The sequence below is a fragment of the Pezoporus occidentalis genome, unplaced genomic scaffold, assembly GCF_034315485.1.
Source record: "Pezoporus occidentalis ecotype Australia unplaced genomic scaffold, CSIRO_AGI_Poc_V1 ctg315, whole genome shotgun sequence".
NCBI classification, from domain to species: Eukaryota; Metazoa; Chordata; class Aves; order Psittaciformes; family Psittacidae; genus Pezoporus; species Pezoporus occidentalis.
The window spans coordinates 206,062-232,529 of record NW_026915105.1 but is presented as its reverse complement, the minus strand read 5'-3'; the positions used below and the strand labels follow the sequence as shown (position 1 = coordinate 232,529).

Here is a 26,468-nt window from a genome sequence, read left to right as displayed (position 1 = left end):
AAAGTTGACAAGAGTCACTCTGATATTACTTCTAAATTTCTACCAGCAAAAATGATGTCTTTCCATATGCGATATGACTGAAATAATGGTATTGAAGTGGTATAAATAAATGGCTATTTCTTTCGTCATAGTTCCATACCCATCATTACACACTTCCATCTGCTTTCTGTTTATCTTTCTTTTCAGACATTGACATTAGTATTGTCGCAGACAAATCCTCATGCATACAGAAAAACAAGGGATTAAATAAAGTACTAACCTTCACTGACAGGACTTGCACAGTCTTCAAGGTTCAACAATATATTTTCATCTCTGTCATCTGCACTTGCTCCCAGAAGCATCCAGCTCTCGACATTATCACTTTCAGATGCCAAACTCTCCTCCTCTGAGCTATCATCTATTACCAGCACTTCTTGGATGGCATGAGCTCCAGCAGAACTAACCGGGTTATGCTTCCCACTAGTGCTTTTCATTTGCCTTGAAATGTCTATGCCTGACCCAGCAGGATACAGGGTATTACATCCAGCAGCTTTGGTGTGATACGGCGTGGAAGATCTTGAATGCATATGTATTTTGCCTTGAGCTACAAAGCTTCTTGACTTCATTGCTTTGCTTTTGTAAACACTGTCTTCATCTGATGTATCAGACAAGACAATGATCTCAGAGTCATCTGAAACTTGAATACAAGGCACAGACTCAGTGATGTTCTTGTTTGCATGCTGTTTCTCAGTTAGAACTGAACTATGACCAGTAACTCCTGAAAAGCCTGAAACTTCAGCTTCCTCATCCATTTCCATCATGCCAGTTTCCTCAAGATTCTGGGAATAATGGACTTGGCTGTAGAGATGAAATTCCACCTCACTGTCAATGCCATCACTGGATGACTCCTCGTGATAAAGTTCATCTTCATACATTTTAATAGCCTCAGCATCTTCATCTCCAACAAACATTCTGGAAAGTGAATAGTCTGTATCCACAAAAATCACAAAGGTTATATCAGAATGGTCACAAATGTATGCCCAAAAACATATTTCAAATGATACCTTTCTGAAATTGCTATACTTAGTCACAGAGTTCTGCATACAGAACATAAAACTGAGCAGATTTAACAGCTACAACAATCAATGCTCAAATTCATAATAGCAAAAGCTACTTAAGGGTGCATATGCTTTAAACTCAATGACTTTGTCTTCTGAAAGTTGCCCTTAACATGCTCTCAGCTTCCAGAGGTCCCCTCCGTCCTGTGTTCAAAACTAAGGTACCTGCATGGACTGGGAGCCAAATGAGTGTCTGAACCAGAATTTTGATTGTTCCACCAACCCACCAACTACTATTAATTCTGGGTACTTCACAACTCCGTAACTTACTTACTTTGTAAGTAAGGTCTTATACACATACCTGAAAGACAGTGAAGGAACAGTCAGCAGTATTTGACAGAAGCAACTTGGAGCCTATCTACCCCTGGGCTGTGGATTCACACGTGTACTTCAGGATTTATTCCTATGATGAGAAGTGCTAGGGCTATGATACAGAAACATCCAGACACACTCTACGTAAGCTCAGGTCTGAACATAGCATAAAGAAAAAAAAAAAGGATAGTAAAGATAGTATGGAAATCTGCAGCCTTCGTACAAACTACCATGTCACGCTGTCCCATCATGACTTAAGAACTGAGTTACAATGCCACGAAAATGCAATTACAATGCTTCTAGAACTGGGGAAAGTATACCTGCAAACAGTGTTTGCCCAGTGCAGCATTAGCTATGACATCTCTGTGCTGCTACCAGTTAAACAATAATTATCTAGAACTTTTAAAGGCCCTGGTGCATCTAGGACTAAAGCCCCAGTTTCCCTGCTCAGGTACGCAGCAAGACCACTTTTTAAACACATGCACTTTAAGAGCTGGCTGATGGGACAAAGTTTACCCTCAGCAAGTTTGCAGATGATGCAAAACTGTGAGGAGCAGCTGATGCACCAGATGGTTGTGCTGCCATTCAGAGGTTCCTCAGAAGGCTAGCGAGGTGAGCAGAGAGGGTCCTCATGGAGGCCAACAAAGGTAAGTGTAAAGTCATATGAACTGCTGCCAGGAGAGCAGGTTTGTAAAAAAAAGACCTGGAGATGGGGCAAGTTAACAGAAGCCAGTACATTTCTGGGACAAAAAGCATCCTGTGCCCTTGAAGAACACTGCAATCAGGATGAGGGAGGTTATCTTGGGTGATACGATTTAACGTAAGGTGTCCCTGCCCACGGCAGGGGGGTTGGAACTAGATGATCTTAAGGTCCTTTCCAACCCTAACAATTCTATGATTCTATGATCTTTCTGCCCTAGTCAGCGTTCGTGAGATCACATCTGAAGTGCTGTGTACAGCTCTGGGCTCTCCAGTGCTAGAAAAGATGGACATACTGGAGTGTGGCAAGGGACTACTAAAATCATCAAGAGACTGGACAATCAGTCATATGAGGCCATGCTGAGCCTGCTGGGACTGTTCAACTGTTCATCCTCCAGAAGAGGAGGCTCAGGAGGATCTTATCAATGTATATAAATACCTGGGGAGGGGGGGTAAATAAGACAGAGCCAGGGCCTTCTGAGCAGTGTCTAGCAACATGATGAAAGGCAACAAAAAAAAAAAAGGAAATTCCATTTACACATAAGAAAAACCCTTTTAACTCTGCTGCACAAGAAGGCTGTGGAGCCTCTGCCCTTGAAGATGTTCAAAACTCAGCTGGATATGGCCTTCAACACTCAGCTCCAGGTCACCTTGCTTTGAGTCAAAGGGGTTGGATGAGACAACTGCTAGAGGTTCCTTCCAACCTCAGCTATTCTGTGACCACAACCAAATGGTGAATATCTCTTAAGAGTTCACTACCTGCTCCCTAGCAAGAAAGGTAATCCAAGGACATTCTAAAGTTACTTTGTCTAATTCACAGGATACCTTATTTCATTTACATAATCATATCATGCATGGAGGAGACAAAAAGAAAGATTTTCTCTGAAAAGTCTATCTTTATTTCTGTATTACAGTTACTCCTAGGGAAGCCAACAAGCTTTTTTAGAAGGAAAGCTATCAGATGGAAGTTCAGTTTTTTAGTTGTGGAAGTAAGTTCCATGGTATTGTTTAAATTCACATACTGATACACAAGTACAAAGATCCAGATTCAGGAACTTTGTATAGAAGTAACTTGTGTGATGATGGTATTTAAAGAACCCAGAAGCTGTTATTGACAGTTTTCTGTGCACACCCTGCAAAAGGCCTTCCCTGGTCTTGATAAATTTGACGTCATTTGTATTTCTGTCATACCAGAAGTCAGACTAAAGAGGAAAACACTTCTCCCAAGAAAATAAACAAAGCAAACCCACATAAAACATGAGCATGCAAGCACGAAAATACAATGCTTACAGACCATCCATATGCTGTACTCTTTTCTGTTTAGGCTTCCAGTAGGTCAGCATACCTCATTCAATCTCACCTGCCCAGCTAAAGAAGCCACTCTGGTAATCACTGGTTTGAGACCATATCTAATGATCATCAGAACACTAGTCATCCACGCACATGCTTAGCTCTGCTATCTCCTAATACACTCAGACTGGTTTCTAAGCTACAAATACAGTCCTAAAAGTGGAGGTTACAGAATCTGTTTTAAAAGCTCTCCTATCCACAGAGCAACTGTAACATGGAAAGTTTTGCACCTGCCAACATAGAATTCAGCAATAACATAGGGATAAAGTGGATATATCTTTATTTGCCAGACTCTTTTCCAGAGTTTTTATTTGTTCTTAGATAAATATAATATCTATTATGCCAAATAAAATATGAAAGAATGAGGTCAGAACCTTATGGTAATAGACACAAAAAAACTATTTTATACTAGTTCTTAGGTTTAGACAGTGTAGATAGGAGGAAAAGGTAAAACACTGGTCAGACGAATGACTGTAGATAGTTTAAAAAAAAACAACAGGACAGAAAAGCATCTGACAGACCAAAGCACCCATATTTAAAAATTTCTCTCAACTTTAGGTGGGATTACTCATTCAAACAGGTCTTGGTCTATTCCCACCCATGGGGTGAGAATAAAAGGAGAGATGGCTCCAATCAAACACATTTACAAAGGAAAAAGAGAGAAAAGAGACCTTTAGTAATGTAGGAATTTAAAGAATCCCCCTGAAGCATTCTGCAGTTTCAGTGATACTCAAAAAGCCAAGGTCATTTAAGCACTCCTTCCTTACCATTCTGTCACCCACTGGATAAAGTTACACAAAGTAGGTACATGACAATGGCTGAAAACGTGCAGCTAAACAAGACTGCTGGATCAGGAGTGCCAAAGAGCCCCGGAGGAGCTGACTCACAGACACTTCACAGCAAAGATAAGAGTAAGAGGAGGCAGCATGGCACTACACTCACTTTGATCTATCCTCTCCAGAAGCTCAGGTCAAACAATGGCTCCTCCTGTCAGGTCCACGTACATCTGGAATGACGAAGGGCTCCTCCTCTTGCTCAGTAGGTATGGCAGGCCACTGGAAACAGGAATAATCAAACCATCAGCATCACAACACAGTCTGTTGAGAGAGTTCCGCTATTCACCAACCTCAGATCTGGGCAACAGCTATTCCCTCCCTCTTCATCACAGAGTGAGAAACACCTTTTTCAGGTGTCTGGCATTAAAGCAGAGAAAAACACTGCCTCTAGGAAAGGACGAGGAGCTTGACAGACAAAGTTTTGCTGTTTTCAGACTGTCAAACTGATACAGTCCCTTACTGTATTCCTGCTGATACTCAGAGAGAGAAAGATGTATGTGACTGTCAGTCTTCAGCAATTTAGATTTCCTTTCACCAGTGAAAGGCTTAGACTATGGGCAATTGCCATCTTTGCTACTAGCCAGACTATAGCAAAGACATCCCTCGTATCTGAGTGTTAAAACCACATTAAAAGTAATAGTCCTGAACAGACTAGCCAATCTGATAGGTAATACAGGCTGCTAGGAGCATTACAAACTGATGCATCATAGTTTGGAATTGGCCTGCCTTACTTTCAAACAAGTCCCAGAATTTCAAATCCTAGGTGATGGGAAACCCACATTCCTTCATCAAGAGAAATCTCAATCCTATCTGAACCCAGAGCACAACTTTCCTCAAATGTACCTGACTGTCTCTCTGGTAGGCCATAAGTAAGAACAGTTTAGATAAAAAGCTACTGTTGTTAAAACAAAAGAAAAAAACCACAGCTACCTGAGTTTCTTTTAACCATTTCTGAACAAAACTCCATATGGCTACAGGTGGAAATAGCAGGAGATAATTTTCCCAGGTCATATACAAAGACAGCTTGCAGCACTTCTCATCTAGTCTCTTAAAAGAACAATATCCCACACTTGGATAAAATAACCAAAGTTGGCAAAAGCACAAGGCAATCAGAAGGAAGGTGTGGATGGCAACTTGCAGGCAGGGAGAAAAGCACACAGACAAGTTAATCAGTACAGTAATTTACAAGTTGCATGTGGGCAGCTACATCCTCAACCAAAACCTCAGTGCAGTTTGGGACACTCATATGTAACCCACATACAGAAGGCATACAGTGAGATGCCCAGGCCAGTCTTTCCCATGCCATTCCTGCTTCACAAACTTGTTTCTCCCTTCTCACTCCTCTTTGCTGCTGCTTAACTTCTCTGCTTCTGCTGACGTTATTTTTCAACTCTTAAGATCTGCCAGAGCTTAAAAGAAAAAATCTCAAACAAACAAAGAACGAGTAGCAAAAAAATATTACTTTTTCATCCTTTGCAAATTTGACTTTTCAGACAAGAGTACTATTCCCATCACAAGTCATCAGTGAATTCCAAATATTTCTCATTTTTCTTGCTCTCTGCTTAATCTTTGCAATAATGTAAAATCTAACACTTCATGACATAGGTTACATAGAAAATACAGTAACAAATATATTCTCTCCTGTCTTAGGAGGTAAAAAGACAAACAGAACCCTACCATCAGACTTCATAACGGACAGGAACAACAGTAAAATGGAAAAGAAAGCCTTTTTAAAGGAATTGCCATCAGCTTCCTAAACCCACAAGCATCTACCAGAGCAGAGGTTCACACACCAGAAGAACAGCAGGACATATCAACAGACTTCAGAGCAGTGTGCAGACTAGACCTTTTCTCTTTACATTAACTGCCCAATGCTTCAGACTGTTAGAATACTGCACAGGTTCAACCAACATGAAATTGATAAAGAACTTCAATGTTCAAATGCAGTTAAAAGAAATCTTTCGTGTCAGCTGCTGTAACTGCTTTTGCACTCTTCGTCAGAAGTGGCATACTTCACTTTGTGAGAGACAAGCAATCAAAACTATTAATTGTTATGAAGCACAGCACCAAAATGAAAAATCACATCTTTGTTCTTCTTGTTACCATAGGAACATGCCCAAATGTCAAATCTGAATGCATTAAAAAAAAAAACAACACAACAATGTATGTTCATTATCAAAGGTCAGTGTCAAGAGACAGTTTTTGCCTTCACCTGTGTTGAGTTTCTGTAGGGAACTCAAAGCATACGAGAAAGTAGCAGTTTCCATGTGCCACCCGAGGTCAGATACACAGTCACCAGAAACCTAGAGCTACTCGGGGCACTTATGTGCTCTACCTAGAGCATCACTCTCACAGTGAAACATTTTAACATGTCATGAAGATTCAGGGCAGGCACACCCTCGGTTTTCGCACAGAAAACCCTGACAAGTATGTACAGTAACTATCACCTCAGCTTCAAGTAACCAGAAAAAGGCAAGGAGCACCATAAAGCTAATCTAATGGTGACATTTGCCGCTAGTTAATATTGGCTAAACTTTGTGTCGTGGTTTAAACCCAGCCAGACAGCTCGTTCACTCACTGCCCCCCTTTCCTCCCTCTTTCTCACCCCCCTCCCCCCCCCCCCCACCTTTTCCGCTCCCGGAGGGATGGGGAGGAGAATCGAAACACAACGCTGCACCAAGCTACCAAGAAGGAGAAAAATTGACTGCTACTTCTAAACCCAGGACACTTTGTTACTTGTTTCTTCCAAGGATAACTTGTGTTGTTCTAAACTGACACACAAAACTCATTTTCATGTCAAATTGCTGTCTGCTTGAGAAAATGTTTCTTTTTTGTACTCTCTTTAAATAAAGAGCAAGTAAGTGTAAACGAAAGCAAAACTTCGAAGAAGAGGTTAATGTTTTTCTAGTGACAAGCTATACCTTCAGGAGACCACGGGAAAAAATCTTCTACACCCAAACCCTGGAAAATAACAAAATATTGCAAGTTTATTTCAAGCATTTTGGGACATTTTCTCCCCTTTAGCGATTTTAACGGTAGCTGTGCAAACATCCTCAAGTTAACAAGTTCGCTTTTCCATAGACCAGCACAGAGTTTAGTCTGGTGACCAGGATGCAGCTGTGCCAGCGGAAAACACCGACCCCGAGTACCCGGAACTACGAGCGGGACAAAACGAGGACCCGGCTCACGCCGCTGCCGTTCTTCCCCGAACAGGTCTGAGCGGCACCGTTCTGCTGTCGGGTGCAGGGCCTCCGCCCGCCACCGAGGGCCGGCACACGCTATACCGAAGAGACACGACACTAACGCAGTGGCTCGCACGTATCTTTAATAGCACGGAGGTTCCGGACACCGAGCCGAGCCGAGCAGGCGGGCGGGCACGGCCCTGCACCACGCGGGGAGGCGGAACCAGCGGCGGCACAGGCCGCGGGTAGGCCGCATTGGCGGCGGGACTGGCACCGTGCTGAGAGAGGCGGCGGGAGCGGAGCGGCCCTCACAGGAACGCGGCGCGGGCGGGCTCGGCAGGCGCACGGGCAGCAACACTCCCGGCCGAGCAAGATGGCAGGGGAAAGGTTATGAGGAAGGGGCAGGGAGGGGAGGACGGCGGGGCACCGCGGAGGAGCAGGAACCGGGTCAGGGAGGGGATAGGTGGCAGGGCCGGGGCAGCCCGGGGACCAGGCGGACACTCCCGGCACCGATCACTTACTGCTTGCCGCACCGAGACGCGCCGCGCAGGAACCGGTGGCTCTGCGCTCCGCCCGCCAGTGGCGTACATCCGGCCACGCCCCGGGCAGAGGGGCGGGACCGGGGTCGGCGCCGAGCTGGTAGTACCGTACAGTCTGGGCCAGGCTTACGTGGGCCACCTGTGTGGGAGCTGGTTCGGGCGAACGTGGCCCATCCGCGGCACACCCTGCCTGAGCGGCCGCGCGATACCTGATCCTGCCTGGCTTGTCATGGAGGGAGAGAGAGGAGCGGAGCTGGGTCTGGCTGGGGACAGCATGGCACTGAGGAGGATTCATGGTGAACTGGGTGCGTTACAGCTCCCCGCGTGGTCGGTGGGGTTTCCACTGGTCCCTCCTTTTACTTGAGCTCCGGTCTCTTGTAGGCCTGCGGGGAGCCGCAGCAATGGACAGGAGAGTGAGGGCAAGGGAGGAATCTCAGGGGTGGGAAAAACAAGGGAGCGCGCAGTCTCACTTGCAGTTTCGTGCTAGTAAACAACCCCTGGCCCAGCTGGCTTCATCACCACCATGCTGATGCCACCATCTGTTTCTGCACCCTTATTTCTGTTCCATGCGCATGACCGTGTGGATTACAGGTCACAAGCAGGAATGGGGCCTTTGCACACCTCCATGTGCTTGTATCATGGCAGATGCAGCAGGAGGAGTTGCTGAGGAAGATGTGGTGTCTGCAGGCCAGCCAGGGAAAGGATTTGCACTCAAGCACGACTTCCTGGGGTAAGCAGAAGGCTGGCTCTAATAAATGGTTTTGAATATTATAGAATCAGCCATGTTGGAAAAGACCTTTAAGATCATCAAGTCCAACCATTACCCCAGCACTGCCAAGGCCACCACTGAAAGATGTCATTGAGGGCCACATATACATGTTTTTTGAACACTTCCAGGAACGATGATTCAAACACTTTCCTGGGAAGCCTGTTCCAATGCCTGACCACCCTGTCTGTGAAGAAAGTTTTCCTAGTCTCCAGTCTAAATATACCAGGCACGGCTTGAGTCTGTTTCCTCTTGTCCTATCACTTGTTGCTTGGGAAAAGAGACCAGCCACCTCCTGGCTCCGTCCTCCTTTCAGGTAGTTGTAGAGAGCGACAAGGTTGCCCCTGAGCCTTCTCCAGACTAAACAACACCAGTTCCTCAGTTGTTCCTCATCAGACTTGTGCCCCAGGCCCTTCACCAGCTCCATCGCCCTTCTCTGGATCTGCTCCAGCACCTCAATGTCTCCCTTGTAGTGAAGGGCCCAGAACTGAGCACAGGATTTGAGGTGTGGCCTCACCAGTGCCCAGTACAGGGGGATCATCACTGCCCTGGCCCTGCTGGCCACTCTGGTACTGATACAGGCCAGGATGCTGTTGGCCTTCTTGGCTGCCTGGGCACAAACTGGCTCATGTTCAGTTCTGTCAATCCGCAGCCCAGGTCCTTTTCCATGACCAGCTTTGCAGCTGCTCTTTCCCAAGCCTGGAGTGTTGGATGCAGTTGTTGTGGACCAAGTGTAGGACGCAGCACTTTGCCTTGTTAAACCTTGTAATACTGGCCACAGCCCATCAATCCAGCTTGTCCAGATCCCTCTGCAGAGCATTCCTATCCTCCAGCAGATAGTTTCATAAAAAATATCCTGTAGTTTGAATTTCTGCACAGGACTCCTTTACCTGCTGCTATGATGGTGGCAGTGGAAAGGTTCTTCTGTGCAGCTTACTGCACAAGATGAATAAAAATGGATGTAAATAAAAACTTCTAAGGGTACTAAAGTCAACATCTGAGGTAAAATTTTTTTCTGTGTAAAAGCAGACATCTTGTTTCAGGAGCAAAATCCAGATGGTTGCTAGAAATTCTCAGTAATGCCCTAGTACTCATGTGGAGTCTATTCATAAGTTTAACATGTTTTCTTTTTATTGTGTTTTGATTTCTTGTTCCAATACAATGACTAGGAAAAATGAGCAGTTTTCACATAAACAGCAACTAATTGTTTAATGCACCATGGATTTCCAATAGCTGTTTTTTCCCTTTTTCTCTTGAAAGCAAACCTCTATAGAGAAGTGGAAATGTAGTGTTTAGATACTATGTCATGATGATGATAGGTAATTTGGTAAAAATAATTCTATGGAAATCTTCTTGGGTTTAGCAAGAACTGTTCTTGTTATTCACTTTATCAAATCATAGAATCATAGAATAGTTAAGGTTGAAACGGACATCAGAGGTGATCAGTTCCAACCTCCCTGCCATGGCCAGGGACACCTTCCACTAGACCAGGTTGCTCCAAGCCCTCTCCAGCCTGGCCTTGAACACTGCTGGCTTGAACACTGAACATCCCCGCCAGGGATGGGTCAGCCACAGCTTCTCTGGTCAACCTGTGCCAGGGCCTCATCACCCTCACAGTGAAGAAATACTGCCTAAAATCTCATCTCAATCTCTCCTCTGTCAGGTTAAAACCATTCCTCCTTATGCAGTCACTATAGCCCTTGTAATAGCCCTTGTAAAAGCCAGCACTATGTACCCTTGTAAAAGGCTGTCTCCAGATTTCTTGTAGGCCCCCTTCAGGTACTGGAAGTCTCTTAAAAGGTCTTGATGCAGTGCTGGAGAGGACTGTGTTTTGCTCAGTGGCCCAGCTGCAGTTGCCACTGGCCCTAGCCTGGTTCATGCTGTGTGGAGCAGAGCTCGCTGACAGGCATCTCTTCTGTGATTAGGAATGCAGTGACAGCAAAGGCCTTGGAAGATACAGGCATTGGTTGGCCGTGGAGACCCCAGAGACCAGGAATGATAGTGCACCCGTGGTCACTTGCCAGTCTTTGGAAAAGCACAAACTCAAAAGCTGGAAAGCCTGCTCTGGCTTTGTGGGAAGGAGCAACAGCTAAGCAGGGGAAGAAATATGTCAAGCGGCCACAGGTCCCATGGAGGCATCCCTCTGCCTGTCAGCACCCTGCAGCAGCCACTGCCCACAGCCTGTGCATGGACATGGTCTCGGGCTACTGTGAAGCAGAAGATGCCCAGCTTGGCTCTAGGCTTGCATCCAGGAGTGGCCTGCTCACTTCTGCTGCTGCAGCCAGACCTGGCAAGCGCCATCCCTGCTGCCTCCTGCACTCACAAGACTGTGAAGGGCTGCCTGCCTTGAACACAGTGGTTCCGCACCAGCTACAAGCATAAGGGTGATGTTAATGAGTATATGCTGCTAATGAACATCAGTCATGTTCTGAAGTTCAAACTAGCCTGATTTTTTGTTCTGAATGCCCTCATCACAGTGATCTCCAATTCCCTCATACACACACCCATATGTGCATCCAGTTGCAGCGCTGCTCCTCTTGCTTGTGCAAAAGCCATCTGACCTCACATAGCAGCAGGTGGCTGCTTCTTCCTGACCCTTAGTGGAAACCCCAGCATGCTCTGAGGGTGCATTGTCACTACTCTGTAACACCAGGTGCCCAAGTCTTCTGTTCTGCTTGCTGCCCAGCACAGCCTTAGGTTTGGTAGTGATTGCCCTTGCTGGTATGCAACACACAGGAGGGGTGCACCTGCAGGACAAAGCTCCTCTAGCCAGCTCCATGACCTCCATACAAAGGTGTGTACACAGCATAGAAAGCCCCTTACTTGGGAAAAGTTGTCCCATTTAATGTTGTCAAACAAGCTCCTGTATGAGCCTGCATAGCATGCTTCTGTTCTCATGAGCATAACAAGCCTGATGGGCTACAGCAGCTAGTAACAGGGAGTCTTGCAGGGCACCAGAGAAGTGGGAGAGGCGAGCAGGAACAAGCAAGTGGATACAGGAAGCCATGGGAGACACAAGACAGACAATCTGCTGCAGAAACAGTTGTGTGCCTGGTAACCCTGCAGCTGTGGAGCACCTCCTGCATCCTGCCCTGGGACCTGTGCCTGCACAGCTCCCTTGAGGCCAGCAGCACTGCTGACCCTGCACGAACGGTACATGGGCGCATGTACATGTTGGCTACAGAAGTGCCTCTCGAAGGGCAAAATGATCTGATTCTCTGATCTTCTAGGCTTTGATCTTGTAGGTCAAGAAAGAAGTGAACAAAAAACGATGCACAAGTATGAAGGTTTTGCCTTCTAGCACAGAGCAAGCATACTCTGGCAAGAGTCAAACACAGCTGTGACACTTAATACTTGCAACAGGTACTTTGATCTAATCGTGGTACCATTCAAAACAAAAAATGTTTTTACTGTCTCTGGATATCACAAAACTTTCTCAAGTGTATCATATAATTAATTGTTGTAGAACACATGCAGTTAGTATGATTAAAGGATGAACTAGAATTGAAAAATGTTACACAACTGTTAGGGCTCTGAGGATTGTATTGACCTGGAGCTCTGTCTGACCACAGTTCTGTTCAGCAGGCCTGGTCCTGACCTCTACCTGCAGGCTGCCATCCAGTCCCAGCCTTGGCTTGACACAGTTCCCATGGATATGCCTGGGACTGGGCTGCCCCCATGACCCCCACTTATCCTGCTCCTGGCTGGGGTGGTGGGGTGAACACTGGCCACCAGGCCTGCCCTGCCAGCCTCTGCTGGGACACCAAATTAAATGGTGTAAAATACAAGTTTGAAGGAAGACCTCAGTACCTTTCCTCACAGTATTTCCAGAAAAGAAAATTCCGTATTTCTGGAATAAGCAGCAGAAAGATTCAAGGATTTGGGTTTAGCACTGACTACAGCAGTATTTTATGCTTGCAAGAGCTCATTCTTGCCAAATTTGACCTTGAAAGGAAGTTTCCTTTTGGTGGTGTCATTGTGGAAAGTCAGGAACGGCTTATGATGCATCCTACTCACAGTCACCTGTACCCACAGACTGCTTTCCTGCAGCACACTGGGGCCACCGCTGCCCTGGGACACAGGGGGAGCTGATAGCCACCTCCTCAGCCCACCAGTGACCAGTTCTCCACCTTACTGTTAGTTCATGAGCCCAGTCTGGGCCATATGTATATATATGGGACTACCTTGTAATGGATGCTTGAAGGTAGGTCTTCATATGGTCTGTGTTGCTCTGGTTTGCATCAGTGTAGATGGGTGCAAACAAACCAGTGTAACTTCTTCCACCAAATGCATGTCAAGCACATTCACTATTAGCCTTACCCAGAAAGAACTGGTGTCCTCTGCAGCTTCTCTAGTTCAGCCAGTTCAGGGTGCAGATGAGGTCGTCAGGGGCCAGAATGTCTTCCGCTAGGCCTGACTTGAAAGCAGTCACCACTTTAGGAGAGCACCAAAGCATAGTGGTTGAGGTATAGCACTGAGTTTCTGAATGTGGTAGGAAATGGCATAGGAAAAGCAGGGCCACATGTTTGCCATCATCTTGTCTCTCTTAGAAGAAACTGCCCTGTCAGAGCTTTTAGTTCATATTGTTCAAGTGCATTCATCCTAGGTGGGGAAGTGACATGGTTTTTATTTAGTTGTGGTACAGGGTACTTTGCTGCTGCAGAGAAGCAGACTAGAGTTTCCAGCATTCAGAACAATGGCGCTTTTGTGACACCTTTTGTGTGATCCTCAGGCACTGGTGTTTTCACACTTGCAATCTCTCTCTGGAGAAAGTTCTCCCTCCACAGCTTGTGGCTTTCCAAGCTGTTCAAGGTGGAAAGAGGCTTCTGTCTGCTGCCCAGAACTGGGTTCTAAGGCTGCAGAGATTAGTAGGGTTGAAAACAACCCTTTCTCCTTCCCACCCAACACCATCTGCTGCAGCTGACTGCTCAAGGCATCTCTTGCAAAGGCATTGCAACACAGCCCAGGCTGTCCAGGTTGTGCCTGCAGCACAGGATGGGCGTCCTCCACAGTGAGCCCCAGCCAGCAGATTACCCTGCAGGAAGGGGGGTGATGGTGTTTTGGCTGCCACAGTGCCATCTTCCTGCTGTGATTTGCCCAGAGCCCCCCAGAAGTCAACATCTGTGCAGGGAAAGGAGCATCCATTCTCCCATGACCACAGTACTGCCCTGCACCCCTGCCGTGCCCTTCACCTCCTCACCTGCTTGCACTTTGGGAGCAGCCAAATGGCTGCACAAGCCCAGCAAGAAGAGACAGGCATGCCAGAGTCTGTGAGGAAATCTGTGTGGGTTTCAGAGAGGGAGGTTTTGCAGCATCTGCCGCTGCTTGGGGATGGTCTGGGTCCCCTTGGGTCTTCCAGATTGCAGGAGTTCAATGGAGACCATCGTTCTTCCACCATAACCTTGTTGTACCTACAGAAGAAAAGGGATGAAAGGAGATTTTCCGTCTATCTAAACTTTCAATTTACAGTCCCAATGCCAGTAGGTGGCACCCAAGAATGTGCAGCATTGTTTGTAGCCTTTGTGGACGCCTTGCAGCTTGCTCACCAGGGAGGTCTTCAGCTGCCACTTTCCTCGGAACTCCGGGGCAGACTCTGACGCGAATGGGCAGCTCTCCAAAAGGACCCTGGGCAAGAGAAACCTAGATTTTCCTTCTCTTCTTTTCATAGTGTGTTTCTGAGTGCCGTTTGAAACAGCATGTAGGAATTCAGAATTAGTCTTAGCAGCGTTACTTGGCAATAAGGTGTCCATCTCAGGATGCTGGTTTCTGTTGCTTGTAACTTTGCTAGGTGGCCTCCTAGAACTGCTGTTTCACCTGGCATTCCTTTGAGAATTTACAGCTGGAAGGAGCTACCTTGTCCAAGAGCATCTCTGAAGAAAGTCATAGCAGTCTTGGCCACATTGTCAACTTGGTGTTATGTGTCTTCCAGTCTGGAGCAATGTTGGAATGTGACTGAAGAATGCAAGGAGGTCAATTAAATGTGTGCAGGCAATCATCTCCTCATTTTTAAGAGATTAATTTTGCAATCTTGTAGAATATTATTTTTACCTGGACTCATTGAATGAGATGATCTCTACTTGGTTTCGGTTACCTGTGCTAAGGGAGGTTATCTCTGACCTATTGTAGGCCGTTCCCTGACAGTCACAATGTTTCCAGCCAGTAGCTGCCACCGATGGTATTTTTTGTATTGTGTATCTGGGCATATGGACTTCATTTTCATCTGTCCTGATCCAGTTAAATATGTAAACATTGAGGTGATGAACCATTCCTCCTCCTTGAAGTGGGCCTGCCCTGATGTGCCAGGCAGGAGCAGGCAGCCATGTGTCTACCAGCTTCACACAGAACCTGTCGGGTTACAGCTGCAGGAGGGCTGAAAAATGGTTCACAAAATGCTGGGCAAGGAGACAGGGAGAAGCAAGGCAGAGGAGGGAGACAGAGAAGAGGAACAGCTAAGAAAGAACAGGGAAGAGGAGGCAGACATCTGCCATTGCAGTTGCCATTTTCACATCTTGCCTCCCATTTCAGCATGTGAAAGCTGCTTTGCCAAGGTCACAGGAACGGTGCTTTCAAAAGGCTTTGCACTGAAATAGTATGAAAATCTAGGTCCTGAACCCTGGCATACCTCAGGGTACTCACTGGCTTGCCCTGGCAGGGCTCCACTTAGAAGACCTTTGTTAACAGCATGAAAGCTACACATGGCTCCTACTGCCACTGCCTATGGGTGCAGACCACAGGGACATGTATCACTATACTGCATTTGGACCTGTGCAACCTCTTGAGCTGCAGCCCAGCCAAGTGTAGCAGGGACAGGAGCACTTAATAAGTTAATTAAATTCTCCCTCACCCCCCCCCGGCCCCCAGTCTGCTCCTACTCTTCCTGGTGCTCCACTTTGCTGCTTCAAACTGAGAAGTGGGAGAGGGGAGGGAGCATAATTATTTAGCTCCTTAGAGCGAGCTCTACAGTGCTTCATAGCTTTTTAATTACAGTTTCAGCTGTGCTAGTCAGTGGTGAACTACAAGAACATGTAGAGGGCAAGGGGGGTATGGGTAGAGGGATGGGAGGGACTTGGTGAAGTTGGGAAGAAGGTGCAAGGGCTGACAGTCAGAGTGAAATGAGGGAGTGGGCCAGGGGTGCTGGCAGCTAGAAACCTGGGCAGGAGCAGCAGGGAATGAGAAGCAGCTGGGAAGCAGAGGGACATAGAGAAAAGAGGAGAAAGGCAGAGCGGCGGAGGGGTAGCAGTGTGGTTTATGTGTGCAGAGTGATGGGAACACAGGTTAGGCACCAAGGGGTGCAACGCACTGGTGTCACTGAAGCATGTCCTTCATGCCTACCTGCCTTCTCTTGCAGAGCAGATAAATGCCCAGGCTCCAAGTCCAAGCACTGCTAGTGACCACCCTGCAGTGGTCCCCAAGTGGGCAGTTATTGGTTTCTGGAGGACAGAATGGCTTTCACTACATATTGACCCTTGTCTGGGAAAGTATTTCCTTTTCTTAAGCATCCTAATTTTCTCACTAAGTGAGCAAAATAATTGTAACAATGCTCTCTCCCAATTTCAGCAAGTAAGAATCCTCAGCATTTCAAGAACCAAAAAACCTAACATCTGTCCTTCAGTAAAGAGCTGAAGCTCTCTGAGGGATGTGGAGGGGAGCCCCGTCTGCTTGCTGCATGCAGCACTGCCAGCACTGCAGAACCCTCGCCAGCTGCCAAATGCCAGAGGTCAGGCAGGAACTGTGGACAAGCGAGGCAGCTGCTTTCTTGCTGTACGCAAGTTTGGTGGTGGGGTGCCATGGCATTCTGTGGGGTGAGCCATGCCCTCAGAGTGTGCAGAAGCAGAGCGGCTCTGGTATGTGCTGTGCAGAGGGCTGCTTTGTGAGCCTTGGGAAGGCAGGTCCTGTTGTCCTGTCAGAGAGGACATGGACCGAACAAGTGAGAACACGGCTGTCTGTGCACTCCCCTTGCCCCTGGGACTGCTGTCCAACAGGGAACAGTGTTTCTGCTGCTGCCCCTGCTCTGAGGTTCCTGGGCTTAAGGGAAAAAATTGACTTTCTGGACATCCGCAGTTTCAAAAAACAGGTTCCTTAAAAGAATGTGGTGGAGGGAAGAACGTGCAGGTCCTCTGTGGAAAACCTTTTGGGGGTTTATCTACAGCTTCTGAAATGAGCATGTGCGAATTTCCTCTTTTGACAGAAGTAAAAGGACAATTCAGAGCCAGAAAAGACCCGGTGCTGAAAGACTTGGTGCTGCACTGCTGTTAGTTTTTAACTCCTAATTCATTATTGCCATTTGTTTTGGCAGTTCCCAGTCTCTGTTTCTCTGTGTTTTCTGGAGGATTTCCCGTAAGGAACCAGTGATGGCCTAGGAGACAGTGTGTGAATGTTTAAACATTTGGCATTCCCGTGGCATTATCCCCATTATCCCTCATCAATGCAGAATAAGTTGTCAGAGCATGAAATTGGTATTTTTACATATTCTTAATGTACAGATGTCAGTCTGAAAGCCATGCACAAGTGGTATGATTAAATTCTCTCTTTCATACTCTGCTTATGCAAGGATCTTTTTGGAAGATTTCTTTCCTTTTGGAGAGTTACAGGGAAAAGACACAACCCTAAAAAGTAATAATTCTACTTAATAGCACTATTGAAAACTGAAAGCTAAGTTTAAGACATTACACAGTGCATGCAGTGTAAACTCCTAAATCCAGAGCAATAGCATTCAGGTTTTAGCACCTGTGTTCCTGGCATGGTAGCAAGAAGTGAACAACAAGTACCAGATGCATGGGCGGAATATAATCAGTGACCCAGTTTCTGGTGCCAAATATATCAACATGTTCCAAATCAAATCTGCTCAGACTTTACAAGTTTGTTATTCTATGTTAACTACCATGTAAGAATGGCAGACCCTTATGGGAGGATTAATATGACTAAATATAACTTACATAGAGAAAGAGGAAGAAGGGCATAACTGGGGATCCACCTAGGCTCCAAATTGCTTGGTTTGGTTTGTTTAATGACAAATAAAGAAGGGGGGCTCTTGAAAGTCACCTGCTTGGAAACAGATCAGCTGCTCCACCCTCTACTGTCAGTCCCTGTCTCAAGGGTCTGTGCTGTAACAGAAGGCAATATTGATGTAAAGTGATGCGAGAGACCATACAGTATCCACTGTTGGCAACTTCCAAGATCAGGCTGGATGGAGCCCAGAGCATCCTGATCTTGTCACATAGCTGACCCCACTGCAAGCAGAGGGTTGAACTATAGAGACCCTGAGGTCTTTTGCAGCCTGAATTGTCCCATGATCCCATTCTCTGTCAGGCAGAAGGTTAGAGCAAGAGGATTTCCAGCTCTTGCATGGCAGACCTTCCTGCTGGAGTTCTTAGTGTTTGTCCAAACAATTTTTGAGGTTTTGCAGACCTGCATCCTAGAGCTGCTGTTCACTGTACTTTGATGTGTGTCAAGAGTCCATGAACATCCACAGGGTTATAGGAGAAGCCCACCTGCCCCGCCAGGATTCCAGTCTTCAATGAAATCAGGAGTGACATCAAAGGCCCAACTTCTCTCCACGTATACCAGAAAACGGCCTATGGGATAGGTTTGGCTGGATTTCCCTACAAATGAGCACCTGTTTTGCTCTTGACAAGCATTGTCTGAGTTTTCACATCTGCTGTAAGCTGTGTCTTCTATAGAGAGACCCACAGGGAATGAACACTTGTCTTAAGGGAGCGGCTCATGCAACGATGGGGGAGAAGGCAATCACTGGACAGTGACAGAAAATTAAGTATCAGGCAGTCCTTTGTTCAGAAACAGTGCCCATTGCATGCACTGGGTGAGGCAGGGATCCCACCACCAACATGGGTTTGTATAATTAACTACTCAGAGAAGAGAAGGCTCTGGGGAGGCTTTAGAGGAGCTTTCAGTGCTTAAAAGGGTGATAAGAAAGCTGGAGAGAGGCTTTTGACAAGGCTCTGTAGGGATAGGACAAGGGGGAATGGCTTCAAGCTGAAAGAGGGAAGATTTAGTTCAGATCCTAGGAAGAAGTTCTTCCCTGTGACAGTGGTGAGACCCTGGCACAGGTTGCCCAGAGAAGCTGTGCCTGCCCCATCCCTGGCAGTGTTCAAGGCCAAGCTGGATGGGGCTTGGAGCAACCTGGTCTAGTGGAAGGTGTCCCTGCCTGTGGCAGGGGGTTGGAACTAGATGATGTGTGGTGTCCCTTCCAAACCAAACCATTCTATGAATCTATGATTCTGAAGGATTAAATATGGATTTTCAAGGGAAGTCTCATGGATGACTGAAGAGGCATTACCCAAGGAAAGCCACTTTTTCATGTGAGAGTGAATGTGTTTCTCTTCTTATTTCCTCTGCTCAGCTTCCTGCCTGAACATCAGTCTGACTGGGAAACACAGCAACCGGGAATTCAGGTAACTACTGTCAAGTCAATGGAGTTCACCAGTGCATCCAGCCACTGAGTCCTTTGACCAGATGGTGTGCCTCTAGTGGTACCTGCCATCAGAAGTGTTGTAAGCAGAGGAGAATAATCTGCATGCCAGTATCTTCACTTTGTTGCTGAAGCCAGTCTCACATGGAATATCTGAATGAGGCCCTTCTGGGACATGAATCAAAGCCAACTAGTTTCAGCCATGCTTAAGCAATGCTCCAAGGCTGTGGCAAGACCACTGTCTTGCACATTTGCTCCAGGAAGCAATGGGCAAGACAATCTTTGACTATAAACATGAGTTACAGTGATCTGTTGTATAACCCTTGAAGCTCCCCTCGACTGCACTCCACAATGCATCAGATCTTCACTAGATCCAGAAAAAAATGTGAAACTGATTGTTTTGCCTAAAAAAGAAAGACACCTTGGAACTTCTGCATGAAGTGGGCTTTCATTGGAAGAACATCAGGGCCTTGTTACCAATGAGTCTGTACATTCAGATACAAATATGTGCTTTGTCACTAGGAGCAGGCCAGCAGAGGATAGAATAATCCATGCAGTGACTGTAAAAGGATATCCCAAGCTAGTGGGCAACTTCCATTTACTGAAGAAAATGTTTGTTTTCCCAAACTGGGGTATGAAGTTAATCCTCAAAAGGAGAAATCTAAGTCCTGTGCTACTCTCTGCAGGATTTCTCCTACTTCATTAAATTCTGACATCTCGGAGGGCAAATCCACATTGTCACATGTCACATGTGCTTGAAAACAAGTGTGTGTATCAATGCTTAATACAAGCTTATTTTTCCTTCTTATTTTGCAAGTGTAATTCTGTGGTAAATCAAACTGCAGTCTTTTATTTACTTGTTAGCATCAAGTGTGTGTCAGGTCATATGTAAACAAGGGTATTAAAACAGATCTGGAGTAGAGTCAGCCTGTGGCAGCTGAAGACGTGGTCCATGTCTCTTTGCTTTATCAGGAGGGTTTGAGGGAAAGGTGACCAGAAGGAGCAATGACTTCAGCTTGGGTTGATAGGCTGGTAAATGCCCTTATTCACAAAGACAGTTGTATAATATTCCTGGCTGGCTATTTCACCACAGAGATTTTAGTCTAATCTAACATTGTTTTTCCTGTGAGTCTTTCTGTCCAGGCTGATGAAATTTTCTAATGTTTGCGGGAACAAAATTTCCAGGAGGTCTCTGAAGTGTGACTCCCTGCTGCAAGATGAGAGGAGACAAACACAGGAAACCTGGGAAGTACCAGGACTGCATCCTGTGGCAGGGGAGCAGGCTGCTCCTCAGATGCTGCCCCACATAACAGATTTCTGTTCCTGGCTGCCTTAGAATTGACCTGAAATGCTTTCTTCTATTCCTGGGGGATCATTATAGACATTTTGGTATTTACAAATGTGGGAAGAGAGTGTATCTCATGAGCAGGAGACAGCACAGAGCATGCAGTGTCCCTAAATGATTTTGTGGAAACAATTTATGAAAACACCCTATTTGGGTAATAATGTAGCACACAACAAAATCAATCTTCCTGTAATGTTTTCCATCACTACTCAGTAAATCACCTTGGTGTTGTTCAAAACTGTATGCCTGATTTCCAGTCTGGGTTTATCTGGCATCTGCTCCAGAGGCCAGCCTGTGCTCTGATCTCATCTGCTGCACCCAGCAGCCTCCTCTGTCGAATTTCTTCTTCCCAGGAAAGCACTTACAGATAGTGCTCACGATCTCCTTTATAACTGATAAAACTCACACAGTCTGGCCCCACATCGTTTCCAATCCCTTCACCTTGTGTGTTTCCTTCCTGTACCCCTTTCCCAAGTTTCTGTCCTTGAACGCCGCCAGGGATGGAGCATTCACCGCTTCTCTGGGCAACCTGTTCCACTGCCTCACCACCCTCACAGTAAAGAACTTCTTCCTTATATTAAATCTGAGCTTCTCCTATTTAAGTTTGAACCCATTAACCCTTGTTCTACATTACAGTCCCTGATGAAGAGTCTCTCTCTGGCATCCTTGTAGCCTCTCTTCAGATCTTGGAGGGCTGCTCTGAGGTCTGCACATAGCTTCTCTTCTCCAGACTTAACAATCCAAATTCTTTCAGCCTGTCTTTGTATGGGAGGTGCTCCAGCCACCTGATCACCCTTGTGGCCTCCTCTGGACTTGCTGCAACAGCTCCATGTCCAACGATTCTTCCTTTTTTCCCTTGCACCATGACCTGCCTGGAAGGGGTCTGCACTCCTCACCCTATGGCAATTCTGGCTGTACCGCAACCTTTGTTGCTCTCTCACACACAATTTACGAGCACACTCTCTGCCTTTCTACCGGACATTCATGATTGTTCACCTCACTCCCATTCTGGGATCAGCATCAGCAGAGATTTTACCTGTTCTGTCACAAAACTGTTACATCTCTGCAGAGATGAAGGTTTTCTTGTAGTCCAGCTTACCTTCTTTCTGTGTACAAGGATTTCCAGTGCAGCAAGTTTTCCAGCTTATTCCATAGCTGCTTCTGCACCAAGGTGAAACCCTCTTCTGTTTTCCATATCCCCCACTTTGGCAGTGGGGTCTGGCTAAACCAAGAGGTGTAGCTGTGAAGGAACAGACCATGTGCAGCCCTCAGTGTATACTGCACCCTCTGCAAGGAACTGGCAGTGAAGAGAAGGGTGGTGATAAAGGGGCTCCAAGTTGGGGGTCCTTCAGAACAGCCAGACCTCACCAGGCAGAACTCAGGGAAGGAAACACATTTGCAGCAGACCAGGGCAGAAAACCCCTTGTCCCATTCTATGCAACTCCAGGACCTGCTCCCAGCACCACATTTCTTTTTGGTTGCCTTCGTGGTGCTTGTTCATGGGAAGAAGGTCCCACCAGAGAACTACTCATCATTCTCTGAGGATGGGCGGACCAGAAGAGATGATTCTGGGAGTTAGGGAAGGCTAGGAAGGCTACCTAGCTCTCAAGTTCTCACTCACAAGCCCATTCCTGCAGATGTTCAACACCCCAGGGTGCTCCCTCTGCTCTGCAGCTGCAGGCAGAATAGCAGTTCATACTGAGCCACCTGTGCAAACCAGCTTGACCCCAGAGCACACAGCATTGTGAAATGCTGCAGTGTGGATGCACCAGGACCCTGAGAAAAACCTGGGGCTACACTGTGGTGGCCTCTGAGCTGCAGATCAGCACTACCCAGTGTTGCAGGAGTTCCTGAGGTCAGTATTGCCAGGCTGTGTGTTTCTCTAGGCGTGCTCTGCAGACTCGCCCATCATCTTGCCCCATGCACAGGGTTTACAGAGCACAGAGCCACTCCAGGAGGTGCCACTTCAGCTCTGACCCCTTGCAACACCCTGCAGAGCTGAGCTGCCATTCCCTTGGGCATTGTGAAGTGATGTTTGATTTGAATGTCCTTCAGGAGAAGCTGGCTGTTGACAGTGCCAAACCCCAGGTGTCTCACACAAGGAGTACAGCAGATAGGGGTAACACAGCCAATGAGGCAAACACAGAAATAAGACAAGCCCAAAGTAGTCTGAGCAGTGCCGCATACAAATGTGACAGCCAACGCACTGCCAGAGCCATCAGCTGCTAATGCAGATGCAGCAACTTTAACCACAAGGCCACCGCACAGCCCTCTCCCTTCACTTTGTGTTTCAGGGGGACAGAATGGAGCAAGAACTCTATCATTAACAGTGTCCAGTCAGTCTTAGCCTCACTTCATTCCTTCTGCCTTAGGCTACAGAGGCAGCCTTCCAGGAGAGCTACAGCTTGTCACCAGCTGCAAGGATGGACATGCCACAGCAGCAGCCCACAGGATGTTTCCAGGCTTGATACTTGGGCATAGTCTTTGGCATTCGTGACCACAGATTGCTGTCTGTGCCAACTACGAATATGAAAAGCTGGCAAGCAAGTGTGTTTTCCGTGCACAAAGAATAAACTTTCTGTGGTAGTGAAGTGTCCATGTGAGAGCAGCTTTGTGCAGTGCCCAGTTGTGTTTGTATTGGGGTGTTTGCTCTCTGCTATAGAGGCCATAGAGGCAAATCCCCAGGGACACTGCAGGAGCAAAACACCATGTCTCCTGTGAAGGCACGTGGGTCATATTAAGCCTAGGCAAAGCAGGTAGTTGCTCAGGGTAGCATGTGGCTGGGGAGGCAAAACTCTGTTCTTCACCAGGGCAATGGGAAGGCAGCCAGTGATGGCTGATGCGAGGTACCAGGGAGCACAGGCTGGAGCCACATCTTACCTGGTGGGAACAGCAGAACATCTTGGTCATAATGATGTATGTAGAACTGTTTTAAATATTGCAATTTTAGCTAATTCCATTGCTGAAATAAATAGTACATACCTAGTCAACATCCTGTTGAGCATCCTGTTGAGCAGCTACTTCTTTCAGCTGCTTTTTCAGAATTAGCTAAAATTGCTGATCTCTTCATCCACCAAGCCTGTCTGGCTATCACATGTTGATAGGAGCAGGGTGGTCCAGAACAGCACAAATAGAAGGGTTTCATACAGCAGCACTGGAGCAAGGTGATGGAGAGGAGATGTCTCTACTCAATGATGAGTCTTTTCTTTAGGTCTTTTCCAACCTAAATCATTCTATGATTCTTGGTGCAGCTGGAGGAAGCAAATAGTGGGGCTGTTGAATTGAATCCCCTGCACTGAGTAGACAAGAAATATTTCTGAAAGCTTCTTAGTCATGTCTGTCCTTGTGCTGGGGAGACAGACTGGCTGCTCGTCAATGGTCAGACAGGCTACACTGTGTGTAACTAACATGATAGTCTGTTCTGGGTTCAGCTGTAACAGTTATTTTTCTCCTTATTAGTAGCTGGTGCCGTGCTATGTTTTTGACTTTAGTCTGAAAATAACGCTGATAACACACTGGTGTTTTCAGTTGTTGCTAAGTAATACTTACTCTGATCAAGGACTTTTCAGTCTCATGCTCTGACAGTGAGGAGGGGCACAGGGAGAGGGGATAAAGCAGAAACAGAACACCTGACTCAAACTAGCCAAAGGGGTATTCTATACCACAGCACACCATGCCCAGTGTATAAACTGGGGGGAGTTACCCAGAAGGTCAGATTGCTGCTTGGGTTGGGCTGGGTATCAGTCAGTGGGTGGTGAGCTATTTGCATTGTGCATCACTTGTGTTGATTGTTTTCCTTTTCCCCTTTCAGTTTTATCTTCTCTCCCCTTTTTATTTCCCTTATCATTATTATTATTGGTGGTAGCAGTAGTGGTTTGTGTTATACCTTAGTTGCTGAACTGTTCTTATCTCAACTCATGGGTGTTACATTCTTTTGATTGTCTTCCCCATCCCTCCTGGAGCAGGGGGATGAGAAAAGGGGGGGAGTGAGCTAGTGGCTGTGTGGTTCTGAGTTACTGGCTGGGCTTAAACCAGGACTGTCTTGGTGTCATGTTCTTTAGGAAGGAAAAGGTGTCATGTTCTTTGTTTAGGAAAAGACCTAAATTCTGGTGATGTGATAAATCTCCCTTCTTGGCCTAGGAGGCCAAAGCTAAGGCTGAAGGGAAAGTCTTTCCTAGAATGCCATGCTCAGCCCAGGCTGAAACAGACCTTATGAAACCAACACATGGCTGGGCCAGGGAGAGGAAGTAAGTGAAAGGAAGACAAGATGCTTCTCAATGTAGATGGAAATTGTGCGTTTGAGCAGCCAGTTGCTGATTATATACAAGCCAGCAATTTACAGTGTCCTCAAATATGTATGTCTTTCTGCAGGGAAAAGCAGGAAGAGTTCCCTACTGCAAAAGTATAATGTTCTCATGGTAAAAAATGGTCAAAATAGTGCTTCAAAACAAATAATTCTGGGAAAAAAAAAAAAAAAAGTGGTACGAATACAGCAGTGATAGCTATATTAGTGAGAAATTGTTACTTTTTACCAAAATGTTTTCAGAAAAAAAAACCAAAACCAACCACACACACAAACCAAAAAAAAAAAGAAAAACAAAAAAAATCCACCCCAAACAAACAAAAATCCCAAAACAACAACACCCCCCCCCCCCCCCCCCCCCCCCACCCCCCCAAAAAATAAAAAAAAGAACAAACCACAAAATCAAATCAAAACCCAAGCCACAGTGGGAGTCAAATATACGATGTGGAAAACTTCAGCCTTGACTCTTAAAATCCGGTGAAGGTGTAAGCAACTGAAGGTCTTATGGGAAGAGATGGCCGTGCTCCATTAGGCAGTGAACCTTGAATCACCCATAATTAGGCAAGGAACCATGTATGGATACCGGAAGCTATACAAACAAGCTATTAATAGCTGCTTCATTTTCACCATTCTGCAGCCAGCAGTTAGGGCCAGACTGGTCTGGGAGATGCTGACGATGCTCAGGCTGGCCCCCACTGTGGGGCACAGCCACCCTCAGACCCTGCCCTGCTGTGGTTACATGGAGTCTGGCTTCATTGTCACCAGGTCCTGCAGCCGCATGGCATTTCTCCATGCAGCTGACAACCAGAGACTTTCTGTGGATGGCAGAAAGGAAGCAGACACAGGGACACTGAGCACTGTTTCCCATAGTAAAGCAGATGTCCAAAGGAGCCTGTAACCCAGTATTTTCCCTAGGTGATGCATCCCTTCCATTTTGGCTAACCCAGCAGTCTCAAAATCAGGGCCAAGCAGGATGGCCTGCTGCAAAAGGCTTGTTCTGGAAGTTTGACCCAGACGTTGATAACCCATTACCCTGCTCAGCCATACAGAAAGGCCAGGAGATATTTCTGGTTGAGTGGCATGAGTCTGCTTTGCTAGTACCCTTCTTGTGGATTCCCCAAAGTGCCCCTTTTCATGTGAGCTGAATTGTGTCAGTTCCCAAGCAATGGGAGCTGTTAGAGGGAGCTGCTATCTCTGCCTCCCATGTGCTGGGCATCAGGCAGGCGAAGATGTTGCCAGGTCAGGGATCATTCACTGGACCTCCTGCCTACTTCAATGACCAAATCTGGTCCAAGGTTAGCATGAAGAGAGCTTTGATAAAAATGTGTTCATCAAATATCAGCATGTCCCAGGGAATAACAGAAGGAAAGGCAAGGAGTCTGCAGTGTGGGGAGCTAGAGGCCCAACATTAGGCCCTGGGACAGACCTGTCTGTGTGTGGGGACTGGTAAAGTCCCATGTCTGCAGGGACATCCCCAGGAAGCCGGAAAATGCAACTGGTGCTGATGGTGGATTCAGTCACTCCTGTGCAGGACCTGTTCTGTTTGCAGGATCCAGGATGCAGGTCTTGCATGGCACTTGACACCCTCTGGTTTCGGTCCTCTCAGTTCT

At 46.6% G+C, this 26,468-nt stretch overlaps 1 protein-coding gene across 3 annotated transcripts in view; it reads right to left on the bottom strand.

The window, feature by feature from the left end:
- Positions 1-8,030, bottom strand: part of ZCCHC7 (zinc finger CCHC-type containing 7) — a 120,186-nt gene extending 112,156 nt beyond the window's left edge. Inside the window, exons 1-5 of one of the 3 annotated variants that reach the window (XM_062628392.1) lie at positions 7,998-8,030; positions 7,216-7,255; positions 4,401-4,513; positions 1,399-1,500; positions 260-967 (exon numbers count right to left, since the gene is read on the bottom strand). In XM_062628392.1, coding sequence (XP_062484376.1) covers positions 260-950 — 691 coding nt within the window. In that variant the 5' untranslated portion in view covers positions 951-967; positions 1,399-1,500; positions 4,401-4,513; positions 7,216-7,255; positions 7,998-8,030. Of the gene's footprint in view, positions 1-259; positions 968-1,398; positions 1,501-4,400; positions 4,514-7,215; positions 7,275-7,997 lie in introns of those variants that run through there. The other 2 variants (XM_062628390.1, XM_062628391.1) reach the window with 2 other exon arrangements.
- Between the last annotated feature and the right edge of the window lie 18,438 nt (positions 8,031-26,468).